The 23,458-nt window shown below is 40.7% G+C and overlaps 1 protein-coding gene across 1 annotated transcript; it reads right to left on the reverse strand.

The window, feature by feature from the left end:
• Positions 1-973: 973 nt before the first annotated feature.
• LOC120551558 (scavenger receptor cysteine-rich type 1 protein M130-like) lies at positions 974-23,355 on the reverse strand. The gene is made up of 13 exons (XM_039789050.1): positions 23,246-23,355; positions 22,320-22,352; positions 18,418-18,570; positions 17,825-17,944; positions 17,254-17,418; positions 14,169-14,306; positions 6,284-6,598; positions 5,917-6,198; positions 3,440-3,721; positions 3,027-3,335; positions 2,646-2,933; positions 2,169-2,251; positions 974-1,454 (listed from the first exon to the last, which is right to left on the reverse strand). Exons 1-13 carry the CDS (start codon positions 23,286-23,288, stop codon positions 1,329-1,331), a joined length of 2,337 nt encoding a protein of 778 aa, XP_039644984.1. The 5' UTR covers positions 23,289-23,355; the 3' UTR covers positions 974-1,328.
• Positions 23,356-23,458: the final 103 nt, after the last annotated feature.

Here is a 23,458-nt window from a genome sequence, read left to right on the forward strand (position 1 = left end):
AAAGTTTGACCCTGAAGGACAACAGGAGGGTTGAGATGATAATCTTTTTAAGAGTGTAATGAGAGGAATACAGATTATTAAATTTAATTGAATTGAAAGCAACATAATGATCAAAGCAAAAACATGGTAAAATAGTATAAAAGAAGAGGTTGTTACTCAAAGTTTCAGACAATGTAACGTGTGAATCGTGACCGTCTAAACCAATGATTCTCAAACTTTTTTCAATAATGTACCCCATTTGAATTGTGTTTTTAAGCCTAGCCTTGAAATCTAGACCACCCTAGTGGCAGCAAATTTATTTTGCAGCTGGGGGGTCTAGCAACTCTCCGTTGGCTTGTGAGCTGGAAAAACCAAACTCTGGTCAGGCCAATCACATCGTGTATAGAGTCAGTGGGCGGGGCTTATGGCTGCTGCTGGTGCTGGTGAACAGCGGTCTTCTGGAAGACTTGGAGTTCAGCTTTTCTTTGAGAAAAGAACAAAGAACGGCACTGAAGTCATTCTTAAAAAAGGAAGATGTGTTCGGAGTTTTGTCGACCGGATACGGCAAAAGTGTATATATATATCTATAAACTAGCTCTGCTACCTTCTTCTCGCTCTCTGCCTTTGTAGCGGCATCCTATTGGTGCAGAGGAAATTTGAAAGACAACCGTTTATCCCGGCTCCGATTGAGCCCCGCCAACGGTGAGTTCCGGACCCAACTTCTGGATCTGGGTCTGGCTGGTCAAGCTAAAGTACCCCTGACCAACGATAGATTTACCAAACAGCCAACTGAAAACACACAGTAGAAAGAAGGAAGACAAACTCGAAAAAGTGACAAAAGGTGGAATTGTTTTTGAAAAACGCCAAAACGGCAAACTTGGAGAATAAAGGAAGGAACTGGTCGAAAATAGTGACAAAAACTTAGAAAAAGTGACAAACTTAAAAACGCTACGAGCGCACCCTGCAGTCCTCCAAAGTACCCCTTGGGGTACACGTACCCTCATTTGAGAAACACTGGTCTAAACTATTGTCACACACTGTTGGCTCGCTTATATTTGTTTCTTGTTACTACCGTCAATAGGTTTTATTATCGTTATCCATATTTTTATTTCCAATTAAATCTATGACCTACGGCCTCATTGGGTATAATATTTTCAGAGCCTCTCTTTGTGGATGTTCTGTCCCCCTTTGTCGCTACAACTCTATTCAACTCTTCAACTTTATTCTAATATCAGTATTAGTTTAAATGGAACATCTGTGAAACAATTTAAAATCATTGACTGAGTTGATATGCAGTTGTGTGGCAGCTGAGAAATCCATTTGTATGTGAGATGAGCTCTTTGGAGGTCCTACTCTGCTGCCTGGGCTCCTTCCTCTTCAGCTGGCGCTCCTTCAGCTTTGCTAAAACCGAGGTTATAATAATCCAGCTCGATGTTCTCCTGTGGGCCTGACATCTGCCTCCTGGTAGCCTGGACCTGGAGAGACATGGCAGCACACACATATGAGTTACTGCATCACTCCTTTTCTTAAAGCAACACCAAAGCACTTTTCCTTTTCGGTCCCCCTACAGGTTGGAAGTGGAATTGTCCGTTAACATTGTCTGTTGTAGTTTCTTATGTCTCATTGGAACTACAGAGCTGCTACCCGATCTGGCAAACTTGCATAGTGCGGTCATAGCCGATAGAGGGCCGCAAAGTGAATGCAAAAGTGCCGTTCACCCTGTTACGAGTTGAAGAACTACTGAAACAATTTTAGAAACATTATTTTAAGGTACAAAATCTTTGGTGTTGCTTTAAGTTCAATAAACACAAGCTTCATTTCAACCAGTCCTCTAAACAAATGAGACGTGCATGGTAAAGCTGTAAGAGGGCTTTAAAAGTTAGGCCCGACAAGGCATGAACCCGACAAGGACATTTTGATTGACAGCTTTTAAAAGCCCGAACCCATTTACAACCCGACATTATTCAAATGTGCGCACGCACACAGCTCTTTTGCCTTTTGTCAAGAATGAGTCATTTCTCATTATGCACAAAAGACTTTGCTTTCTTTGCTGGTGCAACAACAACGTAATCACCAGAGGCCAGCCTCACATCCTCAGCATCAATTTTCGCGCTAATCGAAACGCATCACCTGACCGCTCATTTACCGCGCAAACCAGAGCCTCTAATCAAACAAGACGTGTACTTTACCTTCATGATGAAATAGATGACAATGGTGGACAACAGCAGAGTCAGCGGCAGGACGACCAGTCTGATGATAACAGCTGCTGGATCTGATAAAACACATCGTATTAGATTACATCAGCTCAACAGCTCCCATTAACCATGAACTTCAGTGACATTAAATCCCAGAAAATCACTTATGAAGTTAACTAAAGTCGACCGATTCTCTCCTGAATGTCTGTGTCTGGTTGAGATTTCACAATCAACATTGTCACGTTGAACCACAGCAGGTTGCTTAAAGATGCAGATCCCCACAGTTTAAGCATCCAGGAACAATCCTACTTCTCCACCCTTCAGGACGCCATTGTCCTAGATAACTTTACAGTTCACACCAGAAGAAAGGAAGACACTGGAAGATCAATGTCATATATAATGTCACCGATGGACTTACATGAACAGGTGAGCTCCACAATGGAGCCTGATGTTGATATAGATTAGACTTACGTAAACAGGTGAGCTCCAGGACAGAAGAAGATGAAGATGATGGTGTTACACACTCCCTCAGAGCAGATCCAGACTGAACACAGTCAGAGTTGATCTTCCATGCAGATCTGTTAGAGGAGTCATCTCTGCTTCCTGCTGACAGAGGAGAGCTACAGCTCAGCTTTCCACAGTAAACAGATGCTGATTCCTTCGGGGTCTGGTGAGAGCCATCCACTGATCTCCAGTCTCCCTGTTTCACCTCCAGTGTTCCAGTACAGCGACTCCATCCTCCCACCAACCTGACAGGATCTTAACAGAAACAAGAGAGTCATCAGCAAAATGATAAAGGGAGTTTAATTAGAACAGAAATGAACCAAATCAGAGCTGCAGCTCCTCTTCTACCTGAGCAGGTGAGTCCAACAGCTTTTCCAGATGAGCAGGTGTTTCTATCTGAGCTTCTACAGTCTAGGAGAGCAGACTCCTTGCCTCCACACTGGAACTCTTTGGTCCACATTGGAGCCTCCACGTCTCCATAGAGCGCCCCCTGGAGGACTGAAGGAGCCCCACAGCCAAGCTCCCTACAGACCACCTCTGCATCCTGCTGGTCAAAGTCATCTTCACACACTGAGGACCAGCGCTGGGTAGACTGGCTAGTCTTCACCTCCAGTTTGCCTGAGCACAGACTGGTCCCATTCACCAGCCTGACAGAATCTGGAGAGAGATAATTTAAACTTCAAAACTGATTTTTATTGGTGACAATAGTGTGTAGACAAAACTGTAAATGCATACATAGATGATGTCCTAGATGGTCTTACCTAAGCAGGTGATCTCCATGATGGAGGAAGAGGAACCTGATGTTGCACACTCTCTCAGGGTATACCCAGAGTGAATACAGTTAGGACTGATCTTCCATGCAGATTTGGATAAGGACTCATTTCTTATTCCTGTTGAAACAGCAGAGCCACAGTCCAGCGCTCCACAGACTAGCGCTGCTTCCTTCAGGGTCCAATCAGAGACATCCACTGGTCTCCAGTCTCCTCGTTTCATCTCCAGTGTTCCTGCACAGTGGCTGGATCCTCCCACCAACCTGACAGGCTCTGAACAGAAACAAGTGAGTCGTCAGCAAATGATAAAGCGAGTTTCATTATGTTATGACCGTGGTCATATTTTGTTGGTCTGCTGTGTATGTGCCCTGTGTTTTTTCCTGTTTCCATTTTCGTATGCAAATAGGTGTGTGCCATTGCCTGGAGATTATTGGTGGAGAAGGTCAGGCCCGTCCCAGTGATTGGCTGCAGCTGGGGATACTATCCTCATAGAAGGAGCCAAGATGGCGTCCGTCAGTGGACAGCAGACATTCCTCATTCTCCTCAGCTCCCAACTGGCCACACTTTTGCTTTGCCCAATTTTGGTTTATATCAGTTCTTGCTTTTTGTTTGTTTAGTAAGGGTGGACCTCCAGGTGTGTTGATTTGGTTTTCTCCTGTTTTTGTTAGTTAGGGAGGTAAGTCTTTTGTCATTTGTTTTGTCCTTTTGTTTGTTAGGTTAGTTTCTTATCTCCCAGTTAGGATAGTTTTGTTTGTTATTTTGGTGGTAGTCACCCTGAGGCTTGTTATGTATATTTTATGTATATATTATCTTCCTTTGTTAAATAAACACGTTTGTTGGTATACAAACACTTGATTTGTTTGTGGCTACTTGGGAGACGGGGAAGATGGGGCCTTTACATGTTGCGTCCTAGGCACCCCTAGACTGGGGCGTAACACATTAGAACAGAAATTAACTAAATTGAAGCTGTAGCTCCCCTTCTACATGAGCAGGTGAGTCCAACAGCTTTTCCAAGTGAGCAGGATTGTTAATTACAGTATTTGCTGCATAACAGGTGCCATTTCATTAGCTAGTATATTCCCTTTGTAGCTTGGGGGAATTGCCAAATAGCAGCAAGAGCCTCAGTTCCACACATAGAAGATGCCTATAATACAGAATATCCTACTCGTGGCAAGTTGCCCTCCAGGGGAATGGCCACATGGCAGTTTGTCCTGCCCACGTGAACATAGTACATTCCTGCATCAGACTCTATCTAATGTCATTTGGTTGGGATATTATGGTCACTCCCTAATGTGCTGAGCCTGGTGTCAGATCAGAGCCTAGATTCCAAATATCAACGCAGTACATATTCTACATTCAGACAATGTGAGGTGACACACTGTATTAAGGGAGTCTGATACAGAAGCCGCTTCAACATTAGTACAGTGTGCAAGTTCTTAACAATGATTTAGGCTATGTTTACACAGAAATGATTTGAAGAGAAAACGCAAAAGTGGCATTGCGTTATCACTTTTTATTCTGCGTTTAGACGAGCATTATGGGGGGGAAATCTGCGTGCATATGGTGACGCAAAAGTGTGTGAAATTCGATGTAGTATGCACGCCAGGCGGCTAGGTGGCACTGTGAAGCACTGCCACACAACACCAACAAGTCCCCCGCCTGCGTAGAACCTTCCTTCTACTTCTCTCCCTAGTAGCGCCAAACCAAAACATGGCGAAGCGAACAACAAAAGCTTGTCTGGAAAGACAGGGAGGTGGAGTTGCATGTTTGTCTGATGATGACCAGCACAGTTGACCGTGATAAGCCTCAGCACAGCACCCACGGGAGCACCACCAACACCCTGAGCCTCGCGGCCCTTCAGCCGCTGCTTGAGAGCGAGAGGCAGTGGGCACAGGAGGCTGATCAAGGACCCTCCTCTCGCTCTCTCTCTCTCTCTTCATCTGCAATGTTGTCGCCTACTCTGGCTCAAATTAAGAGCCTACATATCATCATCGAACTATAACAACCTTATCCACATTGTCAAAATCATGTAAATATTGAGCCATTACATTGAAATTCTTTTAGATAACAGGAGCCTATAACTTCTGTAGCCTACTCCGTAACAACAGACTACCTGGACGCCTTTTTCTCGTCTCTCTCCACACCTCTGTCTTCAGACTTTTTTGGTTTTTTTACCCTTTAGACTAATGCAACGGTGGAGTGTTTTTAAGATTTCCACTCTGGAGGGTGGTTTATACACCGTCGCCGTATAATCGAAAGGCACATCCGATATAATATTTTTTCGTTTTCACCCGCGAGCGTCATCGTGTAAACAGGGCCTTAGATACAAACATATCCACATCTGTGATGTTGCTGAGCAGACCTCGGAGTCTCAGCATTTCCTACCAAATAAGAAGACTAACTGAGAACATGTCCGATTAAATTTATACTGAGAAACAGGAAAGATCAGATGTCAGCGATGGTCTTACCTAAGCAGTTGATCTTCATGATGGAGGAAGAGGAACCTGATGTTACACACTCTCTCAGGGTATACCCAGAATTAATACAGTCAGGACTGATCTCCCATGTAGAGTTGGGTAGGGACTCATTTCTTATTCCTGCTGAAAAAGCAGAGCCACAGTCTAGCTCTTCACAGACTACCGCTGCTTCCTTCAGGGTCCAGTTAAATGCATCCACTGTTCTCCAGTCTCCTCGTTTCACCTCCAGTGTTCCAGTACAGCGACTGGATCCTCCCACCAACCTGACAGGATCTTAACAGAAACCAGAGATTTGTCAGCAAATTGATTTTCATTAGAACAGAAATGAACCAAATCAAAGCTGCAGCTCCTCTTCTACCTGAGCAGGTGAGTCCAACAGCTTTTCCAGATGAGCAGTTGTTTCTATCTGAGACTGAGCTTCTACAGTCTAGGAGAGCAGACTCGTTGCCTCCACACTGGAACTTTTTGGTCTTCATTGGAGCCTCCACTTCTCCATAGAGCACCCCCTGGAGGACTGAAGGAGCCCCACAGCCAAGCTCCCTACAGACCACCTCTGCATCCTGCTGGTCAAAGTCATCTTCACACACTGAGGACCAGCGCTGGTTAGACTGGTTAGTCTTCACCTCCAGTCTGCCTGAGCACAGACTGGTCCCATTCACCAGCCTGACAAACACTAAGGGAGGGAAAGAGCACATTCATACATTGACACAAACCTTTATGTGTAAATAATTATTAAAATAGCTATATGTTTTGAACGTTTATTACTTTTGCACCATATTGTGGTAGCAAGAAGAATAACAGCAATGCATGATAAAAAAGAAAACCATCTATGACCTTAAAAGGACGTGTAGCTTAGAGAAACCTTAGATCTTCTGGTAACTTGTGCAGTATAGAGAAACTAAATGACGTGTTTGATAACTATATCTCTTACGCTCGTGCTGCTTTTAAGTATTTTACATTTATCTATAGTTCATGTTCCATTCTTTCTCTCTCAAACTTTAAAGAAGCTGGACTGCTGATACCAGTTCTGCTGTGGTCATCACTTAGTCAATTGAATTGAATTGAATTGAAAAACTTTATTAATCCCGATAGGGAAACTGGTTTGCCACCAACCATACAGCAATCGAACACAATACACAACCAGGGCCGGCGATTGCTATAGCTTTTACCATAATAACAGTGTTGGGGGCGCCGTGTCGCCCTTAGGTCTACTTCCCATTAATAATAGAATTAGAACAACAAGCGAAATAAAACGTGTTTATTAAACATGATCATCCTAGGGCGCCCCTCAGCCACATGTTTACTTGTCAGCCTCTCATTACGCGACTTTTCCAGTCTACGGGTCAAACTCAAACACACGGAGCTCTGAAGCAGACCTGTGCGTCGCTTTTGTCCACTGTTAGGTTGTAAAAAGTTAAAAACATGCTTATGTTTTAGTACAATATACTTTTAGGTAAAAACATGTAACTTAAAAATGTAAACTGTTGTGTGACTGAGTGAAGGAATGTTTCAATACTGATTAAGCCTAATCAGCATTTGTCTGGCTCACACCTTCTCAAGCTTCTAAAGAATTAATTAGGTCATGGCTGTTATTTAGCATAAATGTAAAAGCTCTAGAAGACTTATTGTTTAAACAACTTTGAGAGCCATCCCCTGTTGAGCTGGACGTGATTAAAACAAAGAATGTGTATTCATATAGTTGGATTGATTGAGAATGTACACCTTTCTTTTGAGAGACATCTGACCAATAGGGGAAGATTTCATTTGAGGAACCACCCAGGTTTAGGGAATAAATGTGTGATCCGGGGAATGTCTCAGGACTACAAGCCTGGGACCCGACAAGGGAACATGGTTCTGTAGTCCGCGGTTTACAGTGTATTGTTTGTCATGTCGCATGGCTGCTAACTTGTGACCCGACAGGGGAAGCATGTTTGCAGTCTGATGCTGGCAGTGTTTTATGTTTTATGTTTGATCATGTTTTGACTGTCGTTTTTCATCGTGTTGTTTTATTAAACCTCTTGCTTAACTTTCAATTCGACCCCAGCCTCTCCTTCCTCCAGAAATCTAAGTGACACGTTTTTAAGATTTCCTTACACCACTCTCGCTGTAGAAATAGAGACGAGCAGCGGCACAGACACGGAGCTGCTGCAGCGCTCCTTCCCTGGTCTGGGCAGCTTCAGGTTTATAATGGGCGCGCTCTGCTGTGGGCATGCTGCGGAAGATGTGTCCCTATTTCTGCTGAGTTTTGTGTTTCCAGCTCTGATGTAGAGCAGCGTAGCCTACAGCCACTTCCCTAAACTGTCTCATTCAGAGACCAGCGTCTCAAACAGGGCTCTGTGTCTGTCAGGAGGTCTGAGATCTACCGTATCAGCAGAGCAATCACGTAATGCACAGCAGACTATGGTGCAGATGGATTATTTTCTGAAATATAGTGACTTTATTCTTGTAATAGCCTATTGTATTATCACTTTATTTTTCGCACAATATCACAACTCCTCCAAACCTCAGAGAACACAGATGAGATATGCTGTATTTTGAATGTGCACAAAATTTTGAACATGAGCAGAAATCTTGCTCAAACACATCTGAAATATTACAGTCGAGGGGTTTATTAGTTCATTAAAATGAATTCATGTATCATTCAGGTGAATAATTTTAATATGCACATTTAAGATGGTTACTTCCTCAACAAAAGAAGCAAAAGTGGGAAGAGTAAATGATGCCTAGGCTACATGTGTGCTGACTCAGATATAATTAGAAACATCGATCCAAAGGAGAATAAATAGATGAAAGAAATACAGAATGCCTTAGAGCCTTACTGCAGGCACCCTGCTGGCACCCCCTACTTTCACAATGAAATGGACTAGTCCGTAACGGTGCGGGCGAGAAAGATAATCACACAGTGACAGGAGAACTGGGAAGTACACAGAGACGGAGAAAGACGAGTCTAAAGCTCTCTTTTATGTCACTGGTAAAAACAAAAAGCAAAAATTAAACAAAGTTATCCAAGCGGAGGAGGAGACTCAGGAGAGAAGGAAAAGAGATGAGGGAGTGAGAGTAGAACCTGCGGTAAGCACAGCTCCCCTTAAAACACTTTGCCCCTTGATAAAACTGAGCCAAAAACTGATTAACTGATAGTGGTGAGTGGTGGACAAACTGTTGATGATAACACTACAACAATTAAAGACGTAGGCATGCTACTTGCATTAGTATAAACGTTGCACATCATGCAAACTTTCTTAATGAGAATTGTAGCTTTTCTATCTGCTTAGGCAGACAAAAACTCATGATAGACCTCTTCAAATTAAAGCACAGGGCCTCTCGAAATGATAAATAAAAAATATACATAGTTTTTTTTATGATTCATGAGGAGTATACCGTTTTATTGTATTAATAAATGGCACTGTTTTGGAGTATTTAATATCAACTCTCACTGATTATTACTTACTCATTACATGGTGTTAGTAGTTTTAGGAATAGGAGTTGCTATACACATTCAGGGGAGAGCGGAGGACGGGTGGTATCTGTGATCTTATGTGGTGGGCCAGTCTGGGCCAAAATGCCAGGTTCGATTTTTGGTCCCAGTCCGTCCCTGTCAGTCACTGTGGCTCAAGCAGAGAGGGGCTTTTTTTTCAAACTAAAGTTAATCAAGTCATACCTGAGGTCACCATGTCCCAAGGATCACTGGCCTTGCCCTCATCAAAATCAGTCACCCAATATGGGAGCAGATTACATACGATGACATCATTGATGATTTTGCATCAAGGAAGGCCAGAAAGGTCAGGTTTTAGTTGTAGTATGTGTTCTCTGTTCTTAGTGCTATAGTGTAATAATTAGATTCTCTTTAGTGTGTCTTCACATTTGTGTGATGAAGGATTTGTGCTATTTATTTTATTTGTATATTATTCTTAATATTTGATATTATTGTTGCTCTCTGCTCTTGTTAAATTTTTCATCATTGTATATATTTGGCACATTTATGTATATAGTGTATATTTATTTTAAGTTCTGATAACCTGGGTTATCTGTTCATTGTCTTTTGGCGATGTTGGAGGTGGAGATTGTGCACCTTAAAAAGTATGTTTCCTATTGTAATTGCAATAGTTAAATAATAATAGTTGTAATAATATCTAGGGGGGCGCTGGAAAGGGGTCTCGCCCTGGGTGTAATTCAATGTAGAATCGCCCCTGACTGCCCAACTGCAGAAGATTCACTGGCAAATCCCTATGAAGGAACTTAGAACTCCTTGAAAGACATTAGCCCAATCCCAAAGTGAGCCCTGAGGACTAAGGACTAAGGACTCACAGACTTAAGTGATCTCAGGTACTAAGTGGGCGAGTGTGTGAGGCCACATGGGCTCAGATAGGTATAAATGGGATCGGGACAGCCCTTCACGAGATCACATGTTACCTTGGCAAAGTTTAATAACAAAGATGTTGCTGACACTTGCCGGTTTGGGAATTTTCTTTTTAAGTGTGTTGCTTTCCACACGGCCGAGGCCCAGGAGACGGCTGCCTGATTCCAAACTCTCGTTTTACCAGCTGGACAACAGGTTGGTCCGTTCCGTGGTTGTGTGTCGTGCTGTTGTTTACCTTCGTAATTTCCGGATTTCCCTATGGTCTCCGCCTGTAAACGTCACAATGCTTTGCACTGTGGGTAATTCCCTTTGGTAAAGTCTGCATCAATGCAGACTCATGGAAAGGGCTCGGTAAGTATGGGATTAGTTTTGTGACTTTAATTCCAAGCAAAACTTCTCAAGTATCAAAGAAAAAACACTAACTCAAGCAAAAAAATTGCCACCTCAAAGGTAAAACTTAAAACTTGCATTGCATGTCTTTTGCTCTCTCCATCACGTTTGCAGTCATGCTCCCAGTTTTCTCCTTTGCGCTCCCTGACTTTTTGCTTGCGATTCTGACACAGAAATCTCTCGTGGACGGGTCTTACAGGGGTGCGTCCCCATTGGCTAATGAGTGTTAAGGGAAAGTTCAGGGAAAGTTTGAGTGACAGCTCAGCCTCAGTGCAGGTAAACTAACGTTAGAGACTCAGAGTCTGGTCTGGAGGACACACAAGCCACTCCACAGGGGATTACTACAAGATTAATAAAGTGCATAGTGTTACTACTGTCCAAACTATGTACTTTAACTAACACACCAGGCCCTTGACAAATACTTTGCTTAGTGATCCTTATGGTTTGATGTGATGTGCATGTGTCCTGGTGGCTGGCCATATCTTACTTTACACATGTAGTCAACGTGGAGGTAGGAATCTAGAAAGTGTGATCAATAATATTCCAGAAATAAGTGTTCCAGTAGTGTTCAGAAAAGCTAGAAAAATGTTTCTAGAGTGCAGGCTTTATTACAATTATTTATTATTGAGCTAATTTCAAACACTTTTTATCATCCAATAAGGTACTTCAAGCTTTACAATAAGAAGTCAAGGAAGTGAAGGACTACAGCCACATCCCAGCCCTTCAGAGAACTGTCCTGCAGAAAAGGCTGTCGTCCAGACTGGGCGGTTGGGCCATCAGTGAGCTCAGGAGACCAGATGATCCCAGGCGTCCAGGAGTTGTGTGATATTCCTGCACCACCCTCAGAAGTGTTGTTGCAGACACAAGTCAGCAGAGAAATACAGCTTGCCTTAGGTGAAACTGAATATGTGAAATATATACATAACCCAATTACTCAGTACGTTTGTGTGTTGTTGGTGATGAAAAACTGACCCTGACCTGTGATGTACTGCAAATAATTAGTTTCAGCTTCTTCTACCACCGGGGCCTTAGCAAAATATGTTCAAATATCCATTATGTACGTGAAGTTTTATATTGGACTAAAAATAAAGCATTATATTAGTCTCAACCTTATTTCCTGTATTATATAATGAACCAAACAGATAAGGGTGAATGTAAAAAAAATGTTTTAATATATTATGTGCATTTTAAAATATAATTACAGTAAGACAATGTAAACACAAATTAAATTACAGGACAGTATACTATAGTAGGATATATTGACATACAATGAACTAAGAAACTACAAGTACACCAATGAAAACTTAAGAAAAAGGTTATTGTAAGTGTTAACTGAGTATCTGAGCAAAATATGATCAATACATACACTATTGGTCTATACCCTGGCTGTTTGAAGCCTTCGCACACAGTGTTTCCTCCACAGAGAGACCGAAGGCTCCTCTCCCTCTGCTGCTCCACGTCCTCCTGGTTGGTCTGCCTGATATGAGCTGTGATAGAAAATTATAACAAAGTTTCTTACACAAATCAAATGGTAACAAAGTTCTTACTGATAACTGAGGCTTCCAAGGTTGGGTGATTTACAATTAAAATATCTTGCTTTAGAAGTAGCCATTAGCAAATGTGTAGGCTTTAAAAGCACTATGAACATTTTCCTTATGCTGACCTGCTTGCAAATGCAACAGAAGACATGTAATTAGAGTTAGGATAGCCAGTCTTTGTCATAACTAGGAAAGTACAGATGAGCACAAAACTATAAAGATGAACCAGTTAAGCAGTGCTAACACTGCATATGTATTGTATGTGTCGACCTCAAGATATAATACATTATACTCATAATTTTTCCTAATAGACCATAATATAGCTACGTTACTAACCTAAGGTTACCTGGGAGATCATCGTAGCTCCTGCAGGTCTCTACAGAGAGAAGACGATAATTAATACAGCTCCACTGAGTAAGGCCTTACGAAGAATACATGATTCCCATGGTAAATTATTAGCTCAGTAAGGTAGCCGGTGGCTACAAGTTTTAGATAACGTTAGCAGTATAGCTAACGTTAAATGCTAACTTAAACAGCTTTACTAGCTAGCTAGTAACTTAACACAACGAAACAACAAATGTCTAGTAACCATACTTGCAACGTAGATCACAGATAATATATATATATATATGATCAATACTTACACATTATTAATCCCCTGTGGAGTGGCTTGTGTGTCCTCCAGACCAGACTCTGAGTCTCTAAGGTTAGTTTACCTGCACTGAGGCTGAGCTGTCACTCAAACTTTCCCTTAACACTCATTAGCCAATGGGGACGCACCCCTGTAAGACCCGCCCACGCGAGATGTTTGTGTCAGAATCGCAAGCAAAAAGTCAGGGAGCGCAAAGGAGAAAGCTGGGAGCATGACTGCAAACGTGATGGAGAGAGTAAAAGACTGATCATTGAGAAAGAAGCAGAGGGAACTGTAAACAAAAGGACATAATATCAAACAAATAAAAGACCAATAGTTTACAACTACACAAATGTTTTGTTTGCACGTTTTAAGTTTTACCTTTGAGGTGACATTTTTCATGCTTGAGTTAGTGTTTTTTGTTTGATACTTGAGAAGTTTTGCTTGGAATTAAAGTCACAAAACTAATCCCAATAGGTAAGTGTGTACTCAAACCCTCACGCACTTTGAAATTCCACATTGGGACAACACTAAGCCCATACGAATTTCGCGAGAACGCGCACCAAAGTCCGTGAGTCTGTGAGTCCGGACTTTGGGATTGGGCCAATGTATCTAAGGCTATGTTTAGATGGAAACAATCTGAAGAGAAAACACAAAAGTGGCGTTGCGTTCTCACTTTTTATTCCGCGTTTAGAGTTTTTGGGGGAGGAATCTGGGTGCATATGGTGACGTAAAAGTGTGTGAAATAAAACAAATATTTTGTCGTTTTTCACCCGCGAGTGTCATAGTGTAAACAGGGCCTAACTGTAAGAATCCAAAACATGGCCGGTTGTTTTAGAGCTTTGAGTCTAGATCAATGGAAGTACATTTCCAGGATAATTGTCTGTTAGCCGTCCCTCACCTTCTGCTCTCTCTGGGTTGCCGTTCTCAGAATCCCTTCGCTTCAGGAATTAACAACATTCAAGCTAGAAAGCTACTTGCTGTAGTTTTGAAGAAAATTTGGATGGGAAATTATTGTAAAGATTTATAAAGAATATGTTTAGGGCATTTCCTCTCTAAATGGGACATTTTGGGACCGATTGGTGGACAACGTGCACACGGAGATACACTGGTAAGAGGCAATGAGGTTTAACCACCTCGAATCCCAGAATGTGTCTGTGGTTTTAAATAGCCAGACTTTACTCCACAGCGCTGTAGACATGGGTCTGACAGGGAGACACTACACTTCTTTTAAAACCTACCTTGATATCTTGCGATTGATTCTGATACAGGTGGATCAATATGGTGTGAGCATGTATTATTTAATTATGGTGGACTGTTTTCCTACCTAAGCTATTACAGATGTTGATGGTGAGGTCGTCGACAATGTGCCGGAGGGATGAGAAGTGATTGATAGAGTAGGTGTGAATTTCTTCAGGATCGGAGGCAATGTAACGTAGCTGGTCGTGGTCAGCATCTTTCACACCTGAGATAAAAATGTGTGTTAATACCGTGCCAAAACCTCAGATCCAAAACAAACAAAACTTGGGTTACTTGACAGGTAATAGTGGTTTCCTGATTCCTAAACTAAACCTATGACAGACTATACTGGTTGTTTTCCATTGTCAGAACCATGGTAACCAGCATTTGATTAACATTCACTTTTTGTGTTGTTTGTGTTTATGTTGATATTCTTAGGCAAGATCATTTGTGGCCTTATTTACAGTATTTTGTGCAGTTTTGATATTTAATTTATTTTAGTCACTTTTGTCCTGCTCCTCCTCAGTTTCTTATCAATGTGCTCTGAAATGCACTTTGTAAATATGTGTATTTAAAAAAACAATGACTTAACCCTCCTGTTGTCTTCAGGTCAAATTTGACCCATTTTCAAAAGTTTCTACATCAGAAATTTGGGTTTTACTTTAACCAAATTGTCCAAAAAAATAATGTGGATGGTTCTATGCAACTCTCTTCACAAATAAAATAAATGATCCATTCACTACTATTATTGTATTTGGCTTTTTTATTCAATTTTATAGTATTGAAGAAAAAAATTTATAAAACAATGTTGAAAGAAATGACAAATGTGGGAAAAAAGGTTCAAAAAATGGAAAAAATTAAAATGTCAAAAAACTGGTGCAAAAATAAATCAACAATCATCAGAATAAGGGGCAAAATTTAAATTTAAATTTTGACCCAGAAAAATGTGCATGGTGGACGGGAAGACAACATGAGGGTAAAGTATGTTTTCGAAGGCCATTTCTTAAAAAACAAATTTGCTTGGTTTAAATTCTATAAAAGTGGGGCGTGACTTAAAGTGTAACTCTCGCCAAAATGTAACCTAGGGTCTTTTTGTGAATGTACCCGAGTCAAACTTTCATTTAAAATCATTTTTAAGATTTACCGTATTTTTTTGGGTCAAATGGCCTTTTGAATGGGAGAGCTAGGAGCACTTTTATGCTAGCCTCAAAATAGCTATTTTTAAAACACTAAGAAGGCTCGACACAACATGAGACTTTGCTCCAAGTCTCACCAGGGGCTCTACACCTTAACACAAGCAGTGAGAACATTGTTTGTGTACACAGAGTTTACTAAAAAAGGTTTTGAGCAACTCACGTTAGCAGTTGTTCTTCCGGTCGCCGTCTATCGAGCCAGTCAAAAATAGTCGAGGGAGGAGAGTAAAGACGGAAAGCTCCTAAAGCTTAGTTCCATATAAATGCACGGATAAATGTTGTTTCGTCGTTAGTGAAAAACAATATTGACCATGTGGTTGAAAAAGGAGCCTCATAAGAATGACATTTCCTCCCATGGAGTCCGTTCATTCGCATTCAGAGATTGCTTATTTTTGACTGGGAAAATGGCGTATAGCGTAAATAACAACAGCTAACGTGAGTTGCTCAAACCCTTTCTTTTTAGTAAACTCTGTGTACACAAACAATATTCTCAATGCTTGCGTTCATGCAGTGGTGTAATCTATTTTATTTATAGTGAGTTTACTGTGATTTTCCCCTCCCAGCCTCATACTTGCCTGTCCCAGAACGACACCCCATACACTAAGCATGGTGATGTTTCCATATACGAGCTGTACATGGACAACAGACGTTTCAGTATTGATGGCGTTTATTTAAATTCCCTGGAAAAACAACACTTAAAGTTGAGAAAAGATGAAACCGATTTAACTTTTTGAGAAACGCAACCGAACCTGAACACAACAGGACATCCCACAAATGAGCCATTTAATCGACACCCCTACACTGCCGCACAAAACCATGACTAATAATTAGCATCATCATACATGTTTTGTATCTATTAGTAATAACATCTGCAGAATAGGACCTAAATTTACTCAAAATTATTTAATAAACTGTACAATCTTCCACACCATGGCTAACAAATGCATAAAAAGCAGACGAAAGGAGAAAAAAGCTCCACTCTATTTTAGTTAATTATCTGACCATTGATAACTAACATTACCATATAGTAATTTAATTGTGTAAAGTAATGCACATTTCATTTAGAAGAATTTACTCTAATTTGCATAGTCACTGACCTTATGAATTTCCATTGCTTATATCTGCTTTGCATGTTTGCTGATATTTACCTAACTTTCTGTCCCTCCACTCTAACCAAGGATGCCTGTTTTTAAACTGCCTAGCCTGAATTTTTTTACTCCACATTGCTGGCTAGGCACACACACACACACACACACACATACACATACACACACACACACACACACACACACACACACACACACACACACACACACACACACACACACACACACACACACACACACACACACATACACATACACACAATATCATATAAGCTACTCTCACTTACCAGGTAACAGTAACGTTGTGGAAGAATTTTCGTTAACGATCGGGTCATATAATGATCTGTGGCAGCTGCCGTGTCACCCGACGCGGCAGTAGCTTCAGGGACGGACTTTTGAAAACACTTAAGTAGTGTTATTTGGGTCAATTTGCGTTTCATATCTCGTTACTTTAAAACTTTGTTCAAATTCTACCTAGTTGCAAGAAAGTCTCATGTTGTGTTGCGCCTTCTTAGTGTTTTAAAAATAGCTATTTTGAGACTAGCATAAAAGTGCCCCTAGCTCTCCCATTCAAAAGGCCATCTGACTGAAAAACGAGAATATGGTAAATCTTAAAAGTGATGCTTCCGTCCTAAATATGCTTTTAAATGAAAGTTTGACTCGGGTACATTCACAAAAAGACCCTAGGTTGCATTTTGGTGAGAGTTACGCTTTAAGGGACGAGCTGCAAATGTTTTCATTGTGACAAACCTGAAATAACATTTTAAATTCATATTGATGTCACTTATGTCTTTTGTGGTAAAGTTTTGTAGTTTCAGAGAATTTCAGAGCTTATCCTCTGACTTTCTCGCTATTTAAACTGAAAATCAATCACCAATAGTGTAGATCTCAATGCCGGCGTCCTTCAGTTTCTGTGAGGGGAGGAGTGTGTTGTCATTGGCCTCTCCATCAGTGATCAGGACAGCAATCTTTTTGGAGTCTGGTCGCATTCCCACATTGGGTTTAAAGTTGTTTTGAAGGATGTAGTTCAGAGCCTTTCCTGTATAACAGTGATAAAGATGCATCGAAGGCACAGAGAGAAGTTAAGGGAGTTATTCCGGGTATACCTCGTTCCAGAAGTAAAATCTGAATTCACTTTCTCATAGACTGTTGAGGGACTGTGTAACAATATGTTAATAATAATTAATAAAATGATTTGTTGATAAGAAAAGTCAAAGGTTCAAAAAGCCTAACATTGGGTCGTCACTACACATACTATATTTTCAATATTTAATGTAATTATTTTGTAAACAATACTGATCACTAACAGCTTCAGTTTCCACCACTGATGGACCTAAATACAGAAGTAAATATATGTGACTCCCATTGTAAGACTAGATCCATATGGTGCCTTTTATCTCACATTGTGAACCGTGTGTGAATTGGACAACAGACTGTTAAATCACCTGTGTAGGTGAGTCCTCCTAGCTGTACCGGATTGGCGATGGCCTTCAGCAGGGAATATTTGGTCTGGTGGGTGTTGAGGTGCCACTCGGTCCTTGGGTTATCACTGTACTGAACCAGACCTGCAGGAATGAACATTTACAATGTGTAAAATGCTAACTCAACTCTTATTCCATAATAATAATAATAATAATAATAATAATTATAATAATAAAGTATTCTTTAGTAAGTTACAATGAGGTGAAATTTCAATTTCAAAACTGCTGTAAATAAAGAAAAATGTGTGCTGTAGGGTTTCTAACAAAGTAATATAAAATACAATACTTTTTATTGTCCTCATCATTGCCACCAACACTTACACACACACACACACATGTCTCACGCAAACTGTACTTATTTGCAAATATACAGATGGACCAAACAACTTAATTATCATATAAGATGACCCATAACCCTGACCGCTCAACTCTGGACAGCTGCTATAATGTTGAAATAGAAGAATAAGAGTGCCTTTATGTGCCATTGTAGACCCAGGAATAACCTCCAAACATAGTCCTTAGAGTGTTAGTATGAATAGTAGTTATTAAAATATTACCAATCTGGACTCTGTCTGGGCCAATGTTGAAATTGCTGACCATTCCAGCGAGAAAGGTCTTCATGGTTTCAAATTCTGATGGGCTGATGCTCCCAGACTCATCCACCAACAGCACGATGTCAGCCTTGGCTGCGGTTTCACACTCCTGAGAACCTGCAAGAAAACCGAGGATTGTGAGATACAATATGCAAAGGTTTCCTGAAAAAGCAAAAGAAAATAAATTATACAAATATAAATTTTCATCCATCCATGCGATGTTCACTACATTTTCAAACAAGCCAACTAGTCCTGGGTCTTCCCCGAGGCCTCCTTCAAGCAGTTCCTCCCTGGAACACCTCCCGAGGGAGGCGCCCAGGGGGCATTCTTACCAGACACCCAAACCACCTCAACTGGCTCCTTTTGATGCAAAGGAGCAGTGACTCTACTCCGAGCTCTTCACAGATGAGTGAGCTTCTCGCCCTATCTCTAAGGGAGACGCAGAGATGGTTAAAGTGATAAATTGCAAAAGTTTATGTAATTAATTACAGGGAAGTTACAGAGGAAAAGTGTCAATGTCTGACCAGATCAGTTTTCCCCAATAACTCCCACAGAGAAGTTTGTGCAAATCAATTTTATACTGTCACAGCAAAAAACAAATCTCTCCTTATCCTATGGGAAATAGTCTCTCTACTATACTCTATTATCAGTAGACAAAAGTCCTCAAGCAACACTGCTCTGTGTCCTATAAGAAAACAGTATTTTTCCCCCACTGGTGACCTTGACATATACATCAGTTCACATTGAGTCCACATACATGGTGTTTCCGTCCGGTCACCAGAGGTAATAAACAACATTTACACTCTGACTACATTTCGAGCTCAGTGAACAGTGTGAGCATTTTTGAACAAAAGTGCATACATAAAAATGCTCAAATGATTAACAAAAGTCAAAGAATCATAATTCCTTTAACAGTTCTTTCGGTCATGACCCAGCCTTCATGACCATCGGTGAGGGTAGGAATGGAAATTGGCCAATAGATCGGGATCTTTGCCTTCTGGCTCAACTCTCTTTTCGTCACAACGGTGCGATAAATTCAATGTAATAATGCCCCCGCCGATTCTTCGACCAATCTCCTGCGCCATTGTCCCCTCACTCGCAAACAAGACCCCAAGATACCAATGATAGTTTCAGACCGTTTGCTTATAATGCTCTATCTTTATGTATAGAGAATCTTTGGTGCTGTGAGACTAACAGCCACGCTAGCAGCTCTGTGAGGCACAGTATTCACATGCTAACATGCTAATGTTTACAGTAGCGTCACTATTGCAAAGTGGCAATAGCAGTACTGTGGCCTAACCCATGTGGCATTTGCCGATCCCAGAGGGGTATATTGCTCAGTACAGTGGCAAAAGCAGTGGTTCCTAACCTATCTAGTCTGAGGTACCACCACAGCCCTGTCAGATGAACTCATGTACCCCTTCATCAAGTCACAATTTACCTTTCAAATTAAAGGTGTTCCGTGATTGGTCAGCAATGATACTACTCTAGTTTCAGCCCTTCTATCTATTACTTTTAGCAAATCATTTCAGCTGTTCAGTCAGTACTTTTAGCTACTATTAAACCTGTTTACTCAGTACTTTTAGCTACTATTACAACTGTCAGTACTTTTAGCAAATCATTTTAGTTGTTTAATGATTTGATGAATCCCTGGCATTAAGCGATCCACTGGGGGCTTATGCCGCTAACTACAGCAGCATGTTCCGGTCTTTGGAGTGATATGCCACCTGTGTACCATCTGCACATACTGTTTCCTAATGAACGCTGGAAGTGGTAGGCAATTGTCAGGGACAAACAGTAAGTAATCTTCATAAATCCTTGGTAACATCCTGCTATTGTTGGCCTATCCATCGTAACGCCTTATGCCCACTGACTGTGCTTACTGGAGTTATTTATAATGTTATATGTGATCACGTTCTACTATTAAACAAGCCAAAAGTAATATGTTTTATTATAGTGTGAAGTATAGTTCGGCCTAAAGTTGCTTTCAATCTCTGTTATGGGTTAGTCAGACTTAGGTAAGTCTACTTCTAATATTAACATCATCAATGATATTCCTATCCATCTTATTCTATCCCGGGGATATCGATCCTCTCATCTAACGCTCAGCAAAAGTGGAGCATATTTTATCAAAATATAACCCTTTTTATTTTTAACAAACTCATGTAATTCCCAAACATCTTTAACAGAAGGCACCTGTAGCTTTCCTTTTTTTTCTTGCAGACTCCACTTCAGTGATGGAATAACCAGAAGCTGTGCCCATAATTAACCAGAAGGTATCTTGGGGCCAAGAATAAGGCGGATAAAGCAGTGAGACACCTCCTACTTGGCAGAGACGGCATCCGGCGTAAAACCAGATGTTTTATCTCCGAGAGATGACAACACAAATGTTCTTCACCATCACACCCCTGTTCAGGTCAGAACTAGTTGGTTAAGCACAGCGAAAGATGGTGGTTCGGGTCAAAATAACTATTCTGCTTTAGTTAAAAGAAACATTAAATATAAGTAAGAAACAGGGCGTGTACAATAGAGACAGAGCACATTGCGTCATACACTGAAAGCCACGCCCAACGAAGGGGAAAACATTTCTCCACTCTCCGTTGACTTGTATTGCGTGGGATTCCTCCTCTTTATTCCGTCTGCTAAACATCAGAAACATGTCTAAAAGCTGCTGTGTGCTGATTAAAGCTTAGATCGGCCCAAAAAATCAAGCCTGACCCTACCCGAGCCCGTGCACGTTGTGTCCGACACATTAACTGTAATTATGAGCCCGAGCCCGATTTAAACCTGACAATTTTTTTAACACATGGGCTGTTATAACTGGCGTTCTCAACTACAATTCTGAGTTGTTTAAACTACAGAAATCTGTTTCGAATTATCTTAATGAATAATGCAACAAGGACGAAGCCTGTAAACTGCACAGTAAACTGTTTGTTTATTGAGAATGGAATGGATCGCAAATGGATCCAAATGAAGAAACGTAAAAAAGAAAAGACCTGGATCCATATCTCCCTCAGCTGAATATTGTGGGTAACAGATCGAGGCAGCAACATAATCAAAGCCCTGGAACCATATAGGAGACTTTCTCACCTAATTAATACTGTCCTTCGCCACGGTCTGCATGCTGACACACTGGCCGACAACGCGCCAGATATAGTACAGACCATATCTGCTGCTAAAGGACTCATGAGATATCTGAAACAATCTGGCCTGGTTGTGCAATTATGGAAGACAGCTGCTACAGATGTGGGGGAGACACGATTTAGCACAGTTTACCTCAAACTCAAGTCAGTGCAGGACATACACCCAGAGCTACAGGAGAATCTGGAGAGGCATAGCTTTCTCTCCACCCAATTAGGCTAATAAAGTAATGATTAAAAAAACACAAATGCTTGATGAAGTTCCCGGCCCGAGGATAGTGGCAGGAAATATCGGGTCAAGTTTGGACTCGGCCAGAGAATCTAAACTGCAGTGTTGATATAAACCTCTGACTATGTAAAGAACGTATAACTTCAGTTTTTATAAGCTGCCGAGCTGAAAAACTGAGCTTTTAAGAAGAAAAAAGTTTGAAACAGTTGTGAGGAATCAGCAGAGAGAATGGAGAGAGACACTAAGCTAATGTTATGTCAGATGTTATGTTTGTTAAGATAAAACTGACATTAGGATATTCAAATTGGTAACAAATGATTCCTCACGTTGTTATCCACTTTTGTTTTCATAAAAGATCAGTTTTTCGGGTCGGCAATGCAGAGCGGAGAGTTGTTTTCCCCTCCAGGGAGGGCAGGAATTAAATGTGCTCAGTCATATAGTCTCTGGTGTCAGAGACCCATCCATCCACTTCATTTATATTCATGTTCTTTGTTTACCGGTTGAGTTGTGTCTTCCTTCAGCCCAGAGTCCTGGGGAGAAAATCAGAGAAGAAACATGAATATAAAGCAGCATTTTGATTGGAGCAGAGCTACGAAGTGGGCTAAATGTGAGATATCACAATCACATTTATTAAAAAAGACTGATCAAAATAAAATGCAAAGATCAAACCAAGAACTGAAAAGAAATCTTGTTCACTATAACTTATATTTTTATACCTCTGAGCTTTGAACATTAAGCACATATCAGAATAAGGAAGAGAAGTAGCACTCTTAGTCATAAACTATTTATGTATCTTAACATTTTATAACACAGTTAATGTGTACATTTAAATAAAATGCATATATCAGTTTATTGTTATAAAAAGTGTTTGTTTTTTATCTGTTCTTTAATAAGTTCAAATAGAGTTAACCTACAGACCAGTTTTTAAAAAGTTATTGCAACACAGCAGCCAACTTCAAAACCCAGAAATCCTGTGTGATGATATCACTAAACCACGGTGCTATCTGAGAGAGTGTGTGTGTGTGTGTTTGTCACTTTATTTTACCAGGAACTTCACTTTATTTAGCTCCATATATTTGCCATGATGTCAACTTTTCAGATGCTCAATTAAACAACATTAAAGACTAAACATTGTTTTTGATTGTTTGCATGAGTTTAAAGTGTTAGAACATGATGATGGAGACTTTATCTTACGAGTAAGTGCACTTTGTTTACCTCCGTATATTGATCTTAGTTTTATATTCCACTTCTTATGAACGAGATGACAGTAGTGTTCCTGTTTTTAGCTTGATCTGTCAGTGACTGACTTTTAAATTGGTATTCTGATTCTCAGGTTTTGAATGCTGCACTGTGACTTTAATTCGGTATTTAAACTCTGATGTTTTACATCTTTCACAGATTGATAATTAAAGAAGAGTCCTACCTGATCTCCATAGCAACAGCAACACCATCAGCAGAGGATCCATATCCAGGTAGACCGTCTTTCTCTTCTTGTATGTCGACCGTCTCTCTCTTCTCGTATGTGCAACTTATCGTCTGTTTCTCTGCTCTTAAAATTTTCTCTTTCCTGTTTCTGCCGTTTTTATCTCATCTTCAGCCAACTGATGAGCAGCTTCTCGGAACGGATGAACCAAAT

This window comes from Perca fluviatilis, chromosome 21 (assembly GCF_010015445.1).
Source record: "Perca fluviatilis chromosome 21, GENO_Pfluv_1.0, whole genome shotgun sequence".
In the NCBI taxonomy this organism is placed as follows: domain Eukaryota; kingdom Metazoa; phylum Chordata; class Actinopteri; order Perciformes; family Percidae; genus Perca; species Perca fluviatilis.